The sequence below is a fragment of the Dendropsophus ebraccatus genome, chromosome 1 (assembly GCF_027789765.1).
Source record: "Dendropsophus ebraccatus isolate aDenEbr1 chromosome 1, aDenEbr1.pat, whole genome shotgun sequence".
Lineage (NCBI taxonomy): Eukaryota > Metazoa > Chordata > Amphibia > Anura > Hylidae > Dendropsophus > Dendropsophus ebraccatus.
Window position 1 is genome coordinate 13,354,037 of NC_091454.1, and position 19,004 is coordinate 13,373,040.

Genomic DNA, 19,004 nt, shown 5'->3' on the forward strand with positions numbered 1-19,004 from the left:
AGTAAATAACTTCCATTATTTCAATACAACAGCCGTTGTTTTAAAATAACAGCAAATATTTGCCATTAAATGACGGCCATCCACTCAATTACAACATTATGTGAACATAGCCTTTCTGTGTTTTCAATCCACTCCTTGTTTTGGTTGCTATACAGCCTCAAACATACAGCCTCAAATATACGTAGTGTGAACCCAGCCTTATAGATAATGTTATGTTGTAGTCAGTAAGGGTTGGTTCCCTCTTCTCCCTTTTCTAGGTATCGTCTGGATAACGTGATAAATGACACAAGGATGTTAGGTAGATGTGGATGTGGAGCTGTATCCATAATCTGAATGTCCGAAGCCTACTTTGTTGTAATTAAAGGGGTACTTTAAATTTTCTTTCAAATCAACTGGTGCCAGAAAGTTCCAGAGATTTGTAATTTTCTTTTTGAAAAATCTTCAGTCTGAGCAATTTCTACGAATCTGGCAACCCTGGCTTCAGCACCGCCAGCAACTATAATTCTTGAAGTCCTTGAGGCTGAGCCTTCAAGTATCTGCCTTACTCTAAGGCTCTAAGCTTGACAGTGCACCCAACTAGCGTGCAGTCGCTCCAGCCGCAGGAAGTTCAGGTATCCATGGATACAAGCACGCCAAAACCCGTTACTTGCACAAGCCCCATTCTGATCTAATAGGGCTAGTGCACATAACTGACCCAGTATTGTTGTATCCATAGATATCTGAACTTCTAGCGACAGAAGCAACTGCATGACGATCAGGTCTTTAATAGACTCTTTCCTTTTAATCTGATAGACTAGAAGGTTGGCTATCTGTGGGACTATTGACTCCTCATGTGAAAAATTTAAAGTGACTGTACCACCAGGCAGTGGCGGATTAAATGTACTCTGGGCCCCGGGCTGTCCACCCAACCTGGCCCCCCCCCCCCAGTCAATTCGCCCACATTATAATCTGCTACTGCGTCCCCCCCCCCACCACTGTCCCCAATAAACACTGCCTGCCTCCCCTCCCTGCTGTCCCCAATAAACACTGCCTGCCTCCCCTCCCTGCTGTCCCCAATAAACACTGCCTGCCTCCCCTCCCTGCTGGCCCCAATAAACATAATGTTTGGTCCCTTGCTGCTACCCCCAGTAAGCATTGCCCACCCCACCTCCACTGCCCCCAATAAACATATCGCCACCTCACCTGGTCCCCTGATGTTGCCCCCCTCAAGGTCACAGCAGCACAGAGGATGTCAGGAGAGGAGGGTGCTGATCTTATAGGAGGGGACCGAGCAGCACAGAGGATGTCAGGAGAGGAGGGTGTTGATCTATAGGGGAGGTCCCAGCAGCACAGAGGATGTCAGGAGAGGAGGGTGCTAATCCTATAGGAGATAGTCCCCCTTTATAGATGGTCTCCCTCTTTCCCCCCTCTTATAGATGGTCCCCCTATTTCCCCCTCTATAGATGGTCCCCCCTCTTTCCCCCCTCTTATAGATGGTCCCCCTCTTTCCCCCCTTATAGATGGTCCCCCTCTTTCCCCCCTTATAGATGGTCCCCCTCTTCCCCCCTTATAGATGGTCCCCCTCTTTCCCCCTCTATAGATGGTCCCCCTCTTTCCCCCCTTATAGATGGCCCCCCTCTTCCCCCCTCTATAGATGGTCCCCCTCTTTCCCCCCTTATAGATGGTCCCCCTCTTTCCCCCCTTATAGATGGTCCCCCTCTTTCCCTCTTTATAGCTGGTCCCCCTCTTTCCCCCTCTATAGATGGTCCCCCTCTTTCCCCCTCTATAGATGGTCCCCCTCTTTCCCCCCTTATAGATGGTCCCCCTCTTCCCTCTCCCCCCTTATAGCTGGTCCCCCTCTTTCCCCCCTTATAGCTGGTCCTCCTTTCCCCCCTTATAGCTGGTCCCCCTCTTCCCTCTCCCCCCTTATAGCTGGTCCCCCTCTTCCCTCTCCCCCCTTATAGCTGGTCCTCCTTTCCCCCCTTATAGATGGTCCCCCTCTTCCCCCCTTATAGATGGTCCCCCTCTTCCCCCCTTATAGATGGTCCCCCTCTTCCCCCCTTATAGATGGTCCCCCTCTTCCCCCCTTATAGATGGTCCCCCTCTTCCCTCTCCCCCCTTATGGATAGTCCCCCTCTCCCCCCTCCCTTATAGATCGTCCCCCTCTTTCCCCCCCTTTATAGCTGCCCCCCCTTTCCCCCCCCCTTTATAGATGCCCCCCAGTGAGTAAATAACACAAAAATAACAAAATATAACTCACCTACCCTGCGTTCCCCCGTCGATCCTCTCTCCGTCTGATGCGCGGCTGCCGGGGGTGTCCGGTCCTCTCCCCGGCAGCGCGCGCATCACACAGCTCCTAGTGCCGCCTGGGCCCTGACTTCCGGTACGTGCGCTCCCAGTACCGGAAGACAGGGCCCCAGGCGGCACTAGGAGCTGTGTGATGCGCGCGCTGCCGAGAGAGGACCGGACACCCCCGGCAGCCGCGCATCAGACGGAGGCAGCCGGAGACTCTTGTGACCGCAAGCGAAACAATGCTTGCGGTCACAAGAGTGCAGTGGCGAGGGGGCCTCCCGGGCGGCATTATAATGTGGGCGGCAAGGCATGGGCCCCCCGGAGCCTCGGGCCCCGGGTGGCCGCCCAAACCGCCTACATTATAATCCGCCATTGCCACCAGGCCCAGACAGAAGCACTGGAGGCAGGCCGACCCACCCTTAGTGGGAGGAAACCCTAGCCCCTCTATGATAGGGTTCCATTGATTCTAATGGAGTCATGTTATGAAGGGGCTGGGGTTTCTTCCCACGAAGGGTGGGTTGGCCCGCCTCCAGTGCTTCTGCCTGGGCCTGGTGGTACAGTCACTTTAATGTGTTCTCGGACCCGGACTGTGACTGCAAGAAAGTCCTCTAGATAGTAATAGGGGCTGATCAACCCTCAAGCTGTCAGGTCGAGTTTCACCAAGATTTGCATGCTATCTTTTTCATCAACATGGTCCAACTTGGCTGGACTGTGGAAAATGTTCTGCTTTTTTGAGAAGTCTCCAGCAACTCCAATCTGACTTTCATTCAACTTCTGTGCAAAAATTTATGTTGGAATTAGACAGACATACACAAGTCGTATGGAAAAGGTCCAGCAATATATAGTGCATATTCTTGACAATACCCTAGATATGGTCGAAACAACATATTTATGTAAGCTGACTTGCTCAATAAATTACTGAAGAACACCTCTGGATGCTGATGGACCTTTTCCATATGATATTGCATATACCCACTGAGGGATTGTGGGTTCACCAGCGTGCATCCTACCTACTAGATACTCTTGGGTCCATTGGTGCTGTTGTACCTACTAACAATTTCCTGCAACTTGATAGTCTTCACAAGTGTCAGAGAGAACCTACTAGAGCCTGGTTGTTCTTATGATGCTGATCTTCAGGTTGTTAGGTTGAATCTCATCAGTTCATTTCAGAGACGAGTGCCATCTTTCCTATAAGGGATGCATTATTAGTTAACACGTTCTAGCAAGACTGGACCATGGGCTTGACAAAGTTCTGCTCTGGGGAAAATCTCCAATAACATCCTTGACTCAACTGAATGAGTTGGGAAACGTTGACTTTCATTCAACCTCTGTGCAAGCTTAAAATCAGCTTAAAAACAGACATAACATGCTTTACAGGACTACAATACTTACAGGGTATTCACATAAATAAACATAAAAACAAGTGTAGTCTGCAATCCTAGACGCAGAGCAGTCCAATATCATACACAGTGTGTGAGCAGGAACCAAAGCGAGGTGATGCTAAAGCTCAACATAACTAAAACATTCCACCTATGTGAACCATCCTGCAGACATGGACTGCCTAGAGGGGTGGAGGAAAAGGTTAACAGCAATGCACATAACCACACGTCCAGGAAGATAAATTAAGACAAAATCATAAATCATGGAGTCCATGGAGAAGAGAAACTAATGCTGGGTGTGACCTTAAATAGGGTGTGTGGGGGGGGGGGGGCTCTAGTTATTAACCCTTTGATAACCAGTCTAATTTTCATTTTTGCGCTTCTGTTTTTTCCTCCTCGTGTTTAAAAGGCCATATCACTTGCATTTTCTCACCTACAGACCCACACAAGCCCTTATTTTACTTGGCAATGACAGACTTAATTTTTCCATAAAATATGCAGCGAAACCCCAAAAATACAATTATGCGGCGAAATTGAATTGGGGGTTTTGTGTTTACGACATTCGCCCTGTGATAAAATTCACATGTTATCTATGTTCCTCAAGTCACTATGATCACAACTTGTATAACGTTTATTTTATTTGACTTTTGCTTTTAAAAAATTAAAACTTAAAAAAATAAATAAATGTGTTTAAGTCTATTACCATCCTTATAACCAGGGCTGTGGTGTTGGAGTCGGAACTAGTTTTGGTTGGAGCTGGTGAAAAATGTACCAACTCCCACTCCAACTTTAAAGGGAATCTGTCAGCTCCCGGGCCCTACCTAAGGTGCTGACAGTGTGCTGGTAGCTGGAAGTTCCCTAGTAAGCATGGCACCTGTTGGTAATTTGTCTGTGCAGTAGATTATGCACAACCCTACTGTAATGAGGAGTTGTTTGTGCTGCAATCTGGCACACCTCCCCACTTCCTCCTCACTTTTTTTCATGAGTAATACTGCCCGGCCTCCTGCTCACTCAGCTGTCAGCCAGTGTCTCTGATTGCAGATCAGTCCTCTGTAGACAGTTTGTCTGAAAGAGACACTCAGATCAAGGGTACAAACACACACACTGTATACGCAGCTTATTTACTGCTGCAATACGCAGCAGATTAGATCTAAATAGCTGAACACCGCATCAAATCTGAACCACCAAGTCTGCTGCGTATACGGTGTGTGTGTTTGTACCCTTAGTTGAATCTCTGAACCCAAATGTGTTGGAGCTGTGGTCTAGGGGTAACTCACCTGTCTAGAGACCTCCCAGCAGTTGATTCTTTTCACGTGGGGCCCATCCTAGACCACCAGGTAAGGGTATTTTAAGCCAATTTTACACTGCTGAGAGCACTGCGGACCCCTCTCTTGAACCTCCGTAGCCACACCCAGGGCCGGATTAAGGTTGGTGGAGGCCCTGGGCAACAATTTTGTTGCCCCCCCCCCCCATTTTCTTCCCTCACAAATAAACCATACAGCAATCTATATAGGTGGCTGATTGCTGTAGGGGACTTAGCACCTACCCCTCCTCACTCCTGGCTGTGTGGCTCAGCATCCTCCTCTGTTCTGCATGTGATGGTCCCTAGAGGCTGCAGTCCAGAGGAAGATGTCAGGCCCTAGAGACAGGATGGTCGAGGGGCGAGCATCGCGGTGTGTTCCCACTTAATTCAATGCGAGAACACAGCACTTTAGCAATTTCTGTGTGCTCTTGCCCACTGTGTCAGCAACCACAGCAGCATATGCAGATGAGAATCGCAGGCAGAACCTGGACTTCTAGGTCCCATCTTCAGTTCCCAACCATATAAACTACCTGAAGCAGTAAAAAGCACCCAGAAAGCACGTAAAGGCTGTGTAGAATCTATAGCGGATATGGTACATGTGAATATACCCTAAAGATCATGGCATATATAGCTGCACACAGGCTACATGTCATATGAGGCACACAGGCTATTTATCATACACTGCACACAGGCTATATACCATAGACTGCACACAGGCTATATATCATACACTGCACACAGGCTATATACCATACAATGCACACAGGCTGTATATCATACACTGCACACAGGCTATATATACACACCATATGCTGCACACAAGCATTATACCATACACTGCACACAGACTGTATATCATACACTGCACACAGGCTGTGTATCATACACTGCACACAGGCTATATGTCATATGCTGCACACAGGCTATATACCATACACTGCACACAGGCTATATACCATATGCTGCACAAAGGCTATATACCATACACTGCACACAGGCTACATGTCATATGCTGCACACAGGCTATATATACCATATGCTGCACACAGGCTATATATACACCATATGCTGCACACAGGCTATATATACACCATATGCTGCACACAGGCTATATATACACCATATGCTGCACACAGGCTATATATCATATGCTGCACACAGGCTACATATCATATGCTGCACACAGACTATATACCATACACTGCACACAGGCTATATATATCATACACTGCACACAGGCTACATGTCATATGCTTCACACAGGCTATATATCATACACTGCACACAGGCTACGTCATATGCTGCACACAGGCTATATATATCATACACTGCACACAGGCTATATACCATATGCTGCACACAGGCTATATGTCATATGCTGCACACAGGCTATATATATCATACACTGCACACAGGCTGTATAACACGCTGCACACAGGCTATATGTCATATGCTGCACACAGGCTATATATAATAGGCTGCACACAGGTACATACCATACACTGCATACAGGCTAAATACCATACACTGCACACAGGCAATATATCATACACTGCACACAGGCTATATATAACATACACTGCACACAGGCGATATACCCCTGCTCTGATATATGCCCCCATAGGATATGCCTCCTGCTCTGATATATGCCCCTATAGTATATGCCCCCTGCTCTGATATATGCCCCAATAGTATATGCCCCCTGCTCTGATATATGCCCCTATAGTATATATCCCTGCTCTGATGTGCCAATACAAAACAAAGCCTCATACTCACCTGATCTGGGCAGATGACAGGTCTTCTCTCCTCTGGCTCTTCTCTCCTCTGGCTCTTCTCTGTTCCTTCAGCCTGAAAGCCACTGTGACAGATCCTCCAGCATGCTTCATGATGTCACATCCCTGCTGGAGAGATCATGTTTCCTTACTGAGGTCCCACGCTGTCCTCTCCTCAGTGAGGGGAAGGGGCGAAGTGGGAGTGAGGACCTTGGAAGGAGACAGGTACCTGGAAGCTTGACAGGAAGAATCCATTCAAAGACCCACCAGGGGGGAGTCTGAGCCTGCCAGGACGGAGATGCTTACACAGGATTAACCCTACACCTCCCTCCCTGGACAGCATGCAGTGTGACCAGTGCTGTGTCCAGGTAGGGTTTCCATATGCTTTTTGCGGGACTGGCATCCAGACACCACTTTCTGGTTTGGGCTGGTGGAGGCCCCCTAGTGGTGGAGGCCCCTAGGCACGTGTCCTTGGTGCCCTCCCTTTAATCCGGCCCTGGCCACACCAGTACATACAAGTATGTCCTGAGTCGTCAAGGTATTAAGTACAAACTTAATTCATAAATTCCATTTGTCCTACTAATTCCTGAGGGAAGAAATACCCCATCATTGTACTGTTGGTTGGGACATAAGGAGGTCTTTATTATTTGTAGACTAAATATTAACAAAGATGGATTAAAAGCGTACTCCGGTACTTTAAAACTTTTTTATATATTGCTGCCCCTTTATACAACACGTAATAACAAATAATAAACACCTCACCACACCAGATTCTGCAGCACAAAGGGTTCACATCAATTACCTGTTAATTATAACAGTATACACCGCACAAATAATATTGTTTTAGCCCTTGTTGGTTTGTAGCCAGCCATTGTGGATGAGCAGTGTTTCCCTGAATTGTACATCCACAAGTTTTTGCACCATATCTGTTGAAGCTTTCAATTAGAGCTGTTGTACTTGTTCTTTATTATTTAGTAGCTTATCCCCAACCTCTCCTCAACACTTGTCCCAGCACTTACCCATCTCTTCAATCTATCACTAACTTCTGGCATCTTCCCATCTCCATATAAACATGCAACCATCACACCCATCCTCAAAAAGCCATCCCTTGACCCTACCTCCTTATCCAGCTACCGCCCCATCTCGCTTCTCCCCTTTGCCTCAAAACTCCTGGAACAACATGTCTACCATGAACTTTCCTCACATTTTTCATCCAACTCGTTTTTTGACTCCCTGCAATCCGGTTTCCGCTCCCACCACTCCACAGAAACCGCCCTCACCAAAGTGGCTAATGACCTGCTGACTGCCAAAACCTCGCGCCACTACTCTGTGCTCCTTCTCCTTGACCTATCTTCTGCCTTCGACACAGTTGACCATTTTCTCCTCTTACAAATCCTCTCATCCCTTGGTGTCACTAGCCTAGGTCTCTCCTGGATCTCCTCTTACCTCTCCAACCGCACTTTTAGTGTCTCCCACTCCCACACCACCTCCTCTCCTCGTCCCCTTACTGTTGGTGTTCCCCAAGGCTCTGTACTCGAGCCTCTTCTCTTCTCCATCTACACCTCTGGCCTGGGACATATCATAGAATCCCATGGCTTCAGGTACCATCTTTATGCCGATGACACTCAGATCTACCTCTCTGGTCCGGATGTCACCTCTTTGCTATCCAGGATTCCAGAGTGTCTATCGGCCATATCCTCCTTCTTCTCCTCCCGCTTTCTAAAACTCAACATGGACAAAACAGAACTTATCATCTTTCCCCCATCTCGCTCCACCCCGCCTTCTAATCTGTCAATCACTATCAATGGCTGTACTCTGTCCCCTGTCCCCCAAGTCCGCTGCCTTGGCGTCACCTTTGACTCTGCCCTGTCCTTTAAACGACATATTCAGGCCCTGACCACCTCCTGCCGCCTTCACCTCAAAAACATTTCCAGAATCCGCTCTTTCCTCACCCCTGACTCCACCAAACTGCTGGTCCATGCTCTCATTATCTCCCGCTTGAACTACTGTAATATCCTCCTCTCTGGCCTCCAGCTAACTCCCTTGATCCCCCCCAGTCTATCCTTAACTCTGCTGCCCGACTAATCCACCTTTCCCCTCGCTTTGCCTCAGCCTCTCCCCTCTGCCAATCCCTCCACTGGCTCCCCATTGCCCAACGTATTCACTTTAAATTGTTGACCATGACATACAAGGCAATCCACAACCTGTCCCCTCCGTACATCTCTGACCTGATATCCCGCTACCGTCCCTCACGCAACCTTCGATCCTCCAGTGACCTCCGTCTCCGCTCCCCCCTTGTTCGTACCTCGCACAACTGCCTCCAAGACTTTGCCCGAGCCTCCCCCATACTCTGGAACTCGCTACCCCGACACATCCGTCTCTCATCCACCATCAAGTCCTTCAAAAGTAACCTGAAAACCCATCTCTTCAAACAAGGCTACAACCTACAATAACTCTGCATCACACTTGAATGGCTGCACTTTACCTCCTGTTTCTCTCCCCATACACTATAGATTGTAAGCCCTCGCGGGCAGGGTCCTCTTCCCCATGTACCAGTCTGTCTTTTGCCTTCATGTAATGTTTTCTGATCTTGTATTGTTCCTGCCTGTTGCCTATCTATTGTATAGCGCTCTGGAACTAAGGGCGCTTTATAAATAAATAATAATAATAATAATAATAATAAATAGCTGTCACAGCTTCAGGTCATTGCTTTGTTGCTGCACACCGACTTCTGTACTACTAAGCAATAGAGCTGACACCCAGCAGTCTGAGCTTGCACAACGGTAAAGAACCTTAAATGACACCGTCTCATCATCTAAGAACCGGCTGGACCAGCAGAATACCGGCCGGACAAGCCAGCTTTAAACAAAGTAGCCCTGGGGAAACTGAAGGAGTTGGAATATTTTACCAACAATATGTCACATTCAATAAATTCTGAACGCGGCATACCATGGCTGTTTTCAAGCACAAGCTACAAGACATATGTCCCATCTATATGCACAGATATACAGCTTAATTTCTTCCTTCCTCTGTCAGCCATGGCGTCTGCTACTCTGAGAGACGAGCTGCTCTGCTCCATCTGTTTATTTGTATTTAAGGATCCTGTAATGCTGAGATGTGGCCACAACTTCTGCCGGGTCTGTATTGGTCGTGTGCTGGATACACAGGACGGGGCTGGAGTTTATTCCTGTCCTGAATGTAGAAAAAAGTTTCAGGAGCGACCTGCACCAATGAGGAACATAAATCTCCATAATGTAGCAGAACGTTTCCTACTTACTCAGCCAGAACAAGTGGAGATCACCGGGATCTGCTGCACTTACTGTGTGGACTCTGCTGTACCTGCTGTGAAATCTTGTGAATCTTCTCTGTGTGATAAACACCTGAGAGCTCACAGCAAGTCACCAGAACACGTCTTATCTGAGCCCGGCACTTCCCTGGAGAAGAGGAAATGTTCTGTCAATAAGAAGATGCTGGAATATTACTGCACTGAGGACGCTGCTTGTATCTGTGTGTCCTGCAGTTTGGATGAAGAACATAGGAAACACAGAGTGGAGATGCTGGATGAGGCCTCTGAGAAGAAGGGGAAACTTAGAAATGCTCTCCTACAACTGATCACAAAAAGAGAAGAGACTGAGGAAAGAGTCCAGAGTGTGAAGGGGCGCAGGAGAAAAGCTCAAGAAAAAGCAGCTGGAGAAGCCGAGAGAGTCACTGCCCTGTTTACAGACATCAGGAGACGGCTGGACGACCTGGAGAAGAGGGTCCTGAGCGAGATCTCCAGGCAGGAAAAGGAAGAGTCACTGTCACTGTCTGCTCTGATCCAGCAGCTGGAAATAAAGAAGGACGAGCTGTCCAGGAAGATGAGACACATTGAGGAGCTGTGTAACATGGCGGATGCACTGACTGTCTTACACGAACCAGACACAGGTGACTTGTGTGATTCTGAGGAGGGGGGAGGTGATGAGGACACAGGGGGATATGATAGACAGCCCCATGATGTAGATGATCTGGATGTGACTGTGATCTCAGACACATTCCGCACATTATGTGACATAATATCAGGTATAAGGATCTATGGGGAGGGTCCTGCAGACATATCACTGGATGTAAACACCGCTAATAATTATATTCTTATATCAGACGACCTGAAAACTGCAACCAGAACACAAGAGATGCAGAATCGTCCAGAAACACCAGAGAGATTCCAGTCTCCTCAGGTGATGAGCAGCAGGAGATTCTCCTCAGGGCGACATTACTGGGATGTGGAGATCAGTAGATCAAGATGGTGGAGTGTGGGGATGTGTTATCTCAGTATAGAAAGGAGAGATCAGTCATACATTGGAGATAATAACAAGTCCTGGTGTGTGATGAGGTGTAATAATCAGTATTCAGTGACTCATAACAGTAAAGAGATCCGGTTACCTGACAATATATCCAGTGATAAATTCAGGATCTGTCTGGATTATGAGGCTGGGCAGCTGTCCTTTTATGAGCTTTGTTACCCCATCAAACACTTACACACCTTCACGGCCATCTTCACCGAGCCCCTTCATGCTGCATTATGGGTAGCAGGGGGTTCTATAAAGATATTGGGGGGAGGCAACAACATCTGCTAGGAAAACTTATAATAACATAAGACATGTGACCAGAAATCAGTGACATCACAGAAAGCGCCATCTAGTGGATGGATAGGATAACAATAGCGGTTATAGCTGAGCTCTCTCTGTGCTGCACCTAAGGACATTATTATTTCTCTCTGCCACTAACAACAGGGGTGTCATGGCAGAAAATGTATAAAGCCTAAATACATTGTAAGTGTCTGGCTCTTTTATTATATTTTAGCTTGTAATTTGGCATGTATTTTAGGCTGTAAATGACCAACAATAGTCCCAGTCACTTTATCTGTATCGGGCCCAGTAATTTCTGATGGTGTTCAGTAGCTCATATAACAATCCATGTATAATAAACAGATATTTTCATGTATATAATATTGTCCTGTCTCATTGTGTCAGTGATTGTATAGTCTTCAACATCTAAAAACATAAAATAAGTGTCCCCTCCCATGGGCAAACTGCAGTCTCTAACTCCACCTATAATAAGGAGCTAGAAGTATAGAAACACTGTCATAAAGCCACACCCATACAATGGGATCTGCTTACCAGACCACGCCCACAAGATAGAATGAAGACACTGCCAGTCACTGTATAAAGTCAAAGCCATGCACACTGACTCCACCCACATCAGGGACCAATGGTGTAATAAAGCTACACCCACTCAAAGGGGACCGGTAATGAAACCCCAAAAATGAGATGCTACTATCATTATCTATGGGTGCCCCGATTACAAACTGTTTTACCGTTTCTTGATATGCCCTGTTCCTGAGATACGTGGGTTTATAGTTTCTCTGACAATTTAGTTAATAGTCAGATGGACGGGAACTTCATTTTTAATGATGAGAGTAAATATTGGGTAATGGGTGTGATAATACAGTTAAGGGGTATGTATTAGCATAGACTCCCCTCAATGTAAAACATTCATACCCCCTGACTATATACTTATACCCATCACCTACCTGATATTTACTTTCATTTTTAAAATTTACCTTGTACCCATCTGATTTCTAACTAAACTGTCAGACAAACTATAAACCCAGGAATGGAAGGACGTATGAAGAAACTGTAATCCAGGCACCCTACAATATTTCCACATAGCAACATATATTTTGGGGGGTTGGATACAGGTCGTCTTTCTGTACACATTTCCACTCACCCAACTTCAGCTTTGTTAGAAGAGTTTCCTGAGTAAGATTTCCAGACAGGAAACGGGTGTCCCTGTCTGTTCTGATCCAGAAGCTGGAAATAAAGAAGGACGAGCTGTCCAGGAAGATGAAACACATTTAGGAGCTGTGTAACATGGCGGATCCACTTGTCTTACAGGAACCAGACACAGGTGACTTGTGTTATCCTGAGGGGGGGGGGGGGGGTACGTCCATTTTTTCAATACATTCCCGATCATGAGGAAACGGGCACCCGTTCCATCTGTGGTGGGTGCCGGCTGTGAGTGATAGCCAGGCACCCGCCGCAACTAGTGAGACGCAAGCCAAGTTGGGATCGTGGCAGTTAACCCTATGGAACAGAACAGAGGGAGAATTCTACCTCTGTTCACCATCAGACAATCAGATAGTAAAGTCCTCATAGTAGGACAGTACAATAAAGTAAAAATGTTTTTTTTTTTTAAAAACACAAATAAAAATATAAGTAAATAAAGTACGATACATTCTTAATAATAATCCCCATAGCCCCTAATGCATTAACGGGTTATGATTTGGGGCGGTAGCCCCGGGTCCTGAGCTCGTGGGGGGCCCTTGGCCACCCAAACCGACTTATTCTTTCAGAGGTACAGTATATTGTTGGAATATGCAATATGAAGGAGGAAGACTACATCTACCGGTAAGTGGAAAAGGGACAGGGAGGACAAACAGTGAAAGGGGGGGGCAGGGTGACCAGTCTAGGGTGAGGGCATGGGGGATACAGAATGACCAGTCTAGTGTGAGGGCATAGGGGATACAGGGTGAACAGTCTAGGGTGAGGGCATAGGAGATGCACAGTGACCTGTGTACAGTGAGGGCAGGGGGATGCAGGGTGACCAGTCTTTGAGTGGGGGCAGGAAGATACATGGTGACCAGTCTAGCGTAAGGGCATGGGGGATACTAGGTGACCAGTCTAGGGTGGGGGCAAGAAAATACAGGGTAACCAGTCTAGGGTAAGAGCATGGGGGATACAGGGTGACCAGGCCGGAGTAAAGGCAGGGGGATACAGGGTGACCAGTCTTGAGGTGGGGGCAGGAGGATACAGGGTGACCACACTAGGGTTGTATTTAGGGGTCTGGTTGAAGTCTAGAATAATGTGAATTGAACTGGGAGGTAGTACATTAATTCACACTTTAACCCCTTGATAACACCCATCTCCAGCCTTGTGCCATAGAATAGCATTACACTGGGGCTCACGCTGAAGAAAGATAAAAAGCTCTGCCTTATACTTCAAAGGTACAAACAGCAGGTAGCAGAGACAATGGCACCTCTGTTAATGTATTTAGGCACCAAATTCAAAATAGAAGTAATTTAGAAAATGAAGTGTTAGCACAGTGCTCCCTAATAATTGTTTTTTTATAACACTTCACAGCTACCAGGTAAGTATGACATTATTTATCCCGTACTATCAACAAAACGCTAGTGCCGCCATAGTTACAGTAGGGTAGGGGACCCAGGCTTGCGGATGCAATAATAAAGAAAGAAAGAAAAAAAAAAGTACACGTATTTAGTCCCCAGTGTGACAATCGACTTTTCCCTCTGTGACGCGGTTTCATTAGAATGAAGGGCATGGGGGAGGGGTTTCATCACACTGGGGGTGGGCCAGGCCGGTTCTTGGGAATAGACAAATGCCGTGCGTGGGAACCGGGCCACGGTTCATAAAAAGGACCACGGCATCGGCATCCCTGTGCCAGTCTATTGATCTAAAAATCTTAAAGCGATGTACGTGATGGTACATTAGTTTTAAGGCACCTTCTGAACCCCCAAAGGTGTTAATGGGTTCAGGACCATTGTATGTTAAGTCCATAAATCTATGTAACACTTGTAACTGGTTCCGATGCTCTGAAATGTCATCCCAAAGTAAGAAATCAAAAGAGTTAAATAAGCACAAATATAACATATAAACTCTATGGAACTTGAGTATTTAACCAAGGTCAGTTCTGGGACTTCTTTGGTCATGTTTCACCTGTAAAATGGTCTTTTTTAATGTAAATCACTATGTGAACGTGGCCTAAGCAAAACTACATCCCTATTACTGATTCACTTTACCTCCTCTTCCTGTGGCAGCGCTCCCCACCTCACCCCATATCTCCCCCAAACCACTTTCCTTGTTCACAGGCCCAGGACAGGGTTGTCTCCTTAGTGATACATTACCAAGAAGGTGGGAGTCTCCTCCTTCTTTCTGTTAAATCATGGTCATGTGACTATGATTATGACATCATCGCAGATCCCTAATCTCCAGTATTTATTGAGCCTGCAGTGATAATGCAGGGCTGCTGCTATTATTATTAGTACTGTGCAGCTGATCAGCCAGAAATTAGTGAATAGTGATATCGGTTAAAGGCACCTGGCACCTGCACAGAGGCTTAACCTACACAAATAAATTATTGGCCATATTTGGCCAATTATCAGCCATTACAGACGATAATCTCTGTGTAATAGAAGGCAACGATCAGCCGACATCAATGTCTGTCGTTGTCTTTCAACATATTGAAAGACAAACGATTAAGATAGCAACGATCTGCTGCCGTCGCTCCATGTAATATGGCCAGCGGCAGCCGACAGCCACTATCTCCCATGGGCTCCCGGGACGATCAGAATGTTGTCCGGGGACCACCAACTGCAGCTCCCCGCAGCCTCCCCCGCACCTACCTGCTCGCTGTCAGTGCGTGTTATAGCACCAGCAGCAAGCTGGGAACAAGGAGCAGGCGAGCGCTGAAGCTTGCTTTTGTTGATCGCCCCGTGTAATAGGGGCTTTAAAGTACTTGAACAGATCTTTATTTTATGGTGTTAGATTGGTGATTCTTAGGCTGTATATCCACGTTCCGAGTTCCTCACGGAACACAGATGTGGAATGCCTGTAAAGGACTTTCCCCCGCCTGGGCAGCATAAGATGCTGTGATAAGATGCTGAAAGCGGGGAGAATTGTACAGATATGCGCCGCGCTGTAATAAATCAGCCGTCTGTCATTACAGCACGGCGCATATCTGTACAATTCCCCCCGCTCTCAGCATCTAATTACAGTTGTCCGGGCGGGGGAGACTCCGTTACAGGCATTCCACATCCGTGGACGGTAAGGAAATTAAAAAAAAAAAAGGGCTAAAGGGCTTTCCCTTGTTGTTTCCCTCTATGTTCCTTTTTTCCCCCCCCCCAGTGTCCACGGGGGTGGGGGGATTGTGAGGAGGGGATGGTCGATATAATTTGATGTTTATAATTACGCATGGATGGATTAAATACCTGATATTTGGATATTAGAATTCAATGTCATTTATACAAAATAAATTGATATCTCTTGTTTATTCCTTTACTGATTTTGTGTTGGTGAAAAAAATTAAAAATTATAAAGGAATAATAATAAAAAAAAGTACTTGAACAGGTTACCCATAGTGGGATACGCCTGTTGTCAGTGCTGAGCCTTGCCGCAAAACCAGCTAGTATTATGGGCAACATAACAATGGTGTGTGGTGGGCATACACTGTAGAAGTAGGGTAGCATAAACCCCAAGCCCGTGTGCAGGGCTAATATCGTTTGGAAGCCGAGGGATGTGTGTTACATGTATACAAGACATATGCAACAAAAAAAATAAATAAATAAATAAATAAAAATAATAATAAAATTTATATATATATATATATATATATATATATATACGCAAGTACACACTGTCCTATGTCTAAAGAGGTGAATTGGTTATTATTGCTATTAATATGTCTTGTATCCAAAGAAGGGGTTAAGGAAGTTAACCTGGTGTGTCCTTCCGCAGGAAATCCAGGAAACAGAAACTATCACATGACCTTTGTCATGTGACTCCTAGGTCATCACTTCCTTCCCGGTGACAGCATGCTGCGGCTGTGCAGGTCTCTGCTGAGATCTCACACTGGGAAAGTGTTGTACTGCACAGCGCAGCACACCAGTGCCACCTATCTACAGAGCTTCATACTGCAGAACACGGAGGTGGTTACGGAGCACCTGACTCCAGAGATCAGATTATTGCTGCTCACCCCACGGTGTAAATACTGGCACCTCCGCCCTGAACACTGGCCCTATGGCGACCCCTACTGGGCTATATATTGGCCGGGAGGACAGGCACTGGCCAGGTAAGTGATTTAGGGTCCTATTACATGTAGCGATTTTTAACGATTAACGACTAATGATAAACGATCGCAAACAATTTCGTTAACCTGAAATTGTTCACCATATTACACAGAACGATAATCGTTAGTTACAATCGTTACTATGATCGTTTACTCCTTTTGATCCCAGCAAAACACTAAACAATGTGCAATTACACTGAACGATTAGTGAAAAAACGCGGAACTTGAGCGAACGAATATGGAATTTCAGCGAACGATTAACGATAATTTTAGATTCAGATCTAAATCAACGATTAACGACATACGAACAATTTTTGATCGTTGCCTGCAATTATACCGAACGATTATCGCTTAAATACGAACGATTTAACGATATTTTGCATGATAATCGTCCCGTGTAATAGGGCCCTTAGTGTATAGCTGCTCTTGTGTTATTGCTTATGTTTTATGTCGGTTTATGCCTATAGCTGTATCCATGTTTTCCAGGACTTCATAGTGCAGCATGCAACTTTTCCAGCCGCCTGAAGTCAAATGCTAAGCCTTCGGGTTTGAAGAACAGTGCTGAACCAGAACAGTTTAGCATCTCCGCTCAACACTAGTTGTATTCAGTCATCGTCAGTATCCTTTTATTCCTTTTCTAGGTATCTGCTAGATAATCCAGATATCGTACATCGCAGGAGGGTCCTAGATCTTGGTAGTGGATGTGGAGCCGTATCAATCGCCGGGAAGATGTCCGGAGCCTCCTATGTCGTAGCCAATGATATTGATCCAGGTGAGGGGTGGTTGGGGGGGGGGGGGGTACGCGGGCTTAATGTGGCATCTGGGTAGTTACATTAGTACCCAAGTCTTCTTATAATTACTAGTACCCCAATACAGGTAATACAAAGTACTATAAACAACAATCAGCTACAATATTAAAACCAGTTTTCTGGGAGAGAAATGGCACCTGTTGGTGTCAGATACCATCAGACACCTAGAGACGTCTTGTAGAGTCTGGACCTCAATGGGTTAGTATTAGGTTGTTGGTGACAACTATGGGTAAATCTCCTTTCTTGATGACCTCTTGTCATTGTTCTTCATGTAGGTGGTATACTGCTGTACCAAGCAATGTGTATACAGCTTTTATACTTTCATAATGTTGTCCTGTTGCAAATCTGTCTTCTGATCTCCAGTTGCAGGAGCAGCGATCGGTCTGAACTGCCAGCTAAACCGCATAGGCAATTTACTCTTTCATCCCGAGAATATAATCGGTGAAGACGCAGGACGTTGGGATGTGATTGTCCTGGGTGACATGTTTTATGATGAGCAGCTGGCCGATTCTCTCCACCGGTGGCTCAGACGATGTATACAGCAGCATGGGACCACGGTCCTTATCGGAGACCCAGGACGAGGGCATTTCCTTGGACACCCCATAAAGAAACAGCTGAGGAAAGTAGTAGAATATTTCTTACCAGAGACGAGTAAGCAAGATAACTATGGACTGACCACCAGTGCCGTGTGGAGATATGAACCTTGATGTCCATGACTTATACCTGATACTTCAGTACTATTGTGTGGCTAGACCATCAATCTATTTTTGCCTGGAAAACTCCTTTAGGCTATGTTCACACTGCGTATGAATCCGTCCGTAGATCGTACGCCACCAGCGTGGAAAAAAATCGACATGCGGCCGGATGCGTACGAACCGCGAACATACGACCGTAGTAGTTATGCTTCCCTAGCTTGTTTCGAAGCGATCTGAGGCTGTTCATTTACTTGGAAATCTTCGCCCAGCCCCGTCAACCACACAGAACCTTTTGGATCGAAAAAGTTCAAGTTTAATTTGGCTAAAATAAGTACTCTGTACGGGACCGCATGGGAATTCACGGCTGTGAGTTTCAACATTTCCGTCCTCAAACATTGGTCTTCATTTTTCACGGCGCCGTATACGATCTGGCCGTAAGCTCATACGTAGTGTGCACTGTGCGGGCGTATATCGTATACTTTCAAGCGAACGCATCAACCTCAAAACTACGTGCGTATATTCGCGGTTCGCACTACGGACGGATTCATACGCAGTGTGAACATAGCCTTAAGATGCTTCCACGCTGTCTTTGTTGTACACCTCAGATGTTCACAGGCTTCCAGGTTGAAAAACCTGTATATATTTTTTTAATGATTTTTTGGTAATAAGTCAAAATGACCCGATAAGCATCCGATCTGTGTCCATATTACACAGGGTGATAGCAACCCGTTCAGCCAATAATCACACTACAACTTTAGTCTAGGATCATATGTGCCCTTAGGCTGGTGGGACACATGGCGGAAATGAACGGGCTTTAGGCTGGCATCACATAAGTAAGCCTGGCCTGAGGTTACCATTACCCTACTTACATGGCA

General features: G+C 46.2%; 2 protein-coding genes across 2 annotated transcripts; both read left to right on the plus strand.

Moving 5' to 3' along the window:
* The first annotated feature begins 9,763 nt into the window (after positions 1 to 9,763).
* Positions 9,764 to 11,338, plus strand: LOC138774024 (E3 ubiquitin-protein ligase TRIM11-like). Its single transcript, XM_069954588.1, has 2 exons — positions 9,764 to 10,015; positions 10,148 to 11,338. The coding sequence occupies exons 1-2, from the start codon at positions 9,764 to 9,766 to the stop codon at positions 11,336 to 11,338; spliced, it is 1,443 nt and encodes a 480-aa protein (XP_069810689.1).
* Positions 11,339 to 16,368: 5,030 nt separating this feature from the next.
* On the plus strand, positions 16,369 to 18,248 carry ETFBKMT (electron transfer flavoprotein subunit beta lysine methyltransferase). The gene is made up of 3 exons (XM_069952375.1): positions 16,369 to 16,628; positions 17,267 to 17,397; positions 17,798 to 18,248. The coding sequence occupies exons 1-3, from the start codon at positions 16,372 to 16,374 to the stop codon at positions 18,139 to 18,141; spliced, it is 732 nt and encodes a 243-aa protein (XP_069808476.1). The 5' UTR covers positions 16,369 to 16,371; the 3' UTR covers positions 18,142 to 18,248.
* The last annotated feature ends 756 nt before the right edge of the window (positions 18,249 to 19,004 follow it).

What these genes read in the sequence shown, in the direction of transcription:
- ETFBKMT (XM_069952375.1), top strand. Translation starts at nt 16,372, where the DNA reads ATGCTGCGGCTGTGCAGGTCTCTGCTGAGATCTCACACTGGGAAAGTG. An exon ending in GGAGGACAGGCACTGGCCAG is followed by an intron (nt 16,629 to 17,266) that starts GTAAGTGATTTA and finishes TTCCTTTTCTAG; the next exon opens with GTATCTGCTAGATAATCCAG. An exon ending in AGCCAATGATATTGATCCAG is followed by an intron (nt 17,398 to 17,797) that starts GTGAGGGGTGGT and finishes TCTGATCTCCAG; the next exon opens with TTGCAGGAGCAGCGATCGGT.
- LOC138774024 (XM_069954588.1), top strand. Translation starts at nt 9,764, where the DNA reads ATGGCGTCTGCTACTCTGAGAGACGAGCTGCTCTGCTCCATCTGTTTA. An exon ending in TACTTACTCAGCCAGAACAA is followed by an intron (nt 10,016 to 10,147) that starts GTGGAGATCACC and finishes GTCTTATCTGAG; the next exon opens with CCCGGCACTTCCCTGGAGAA.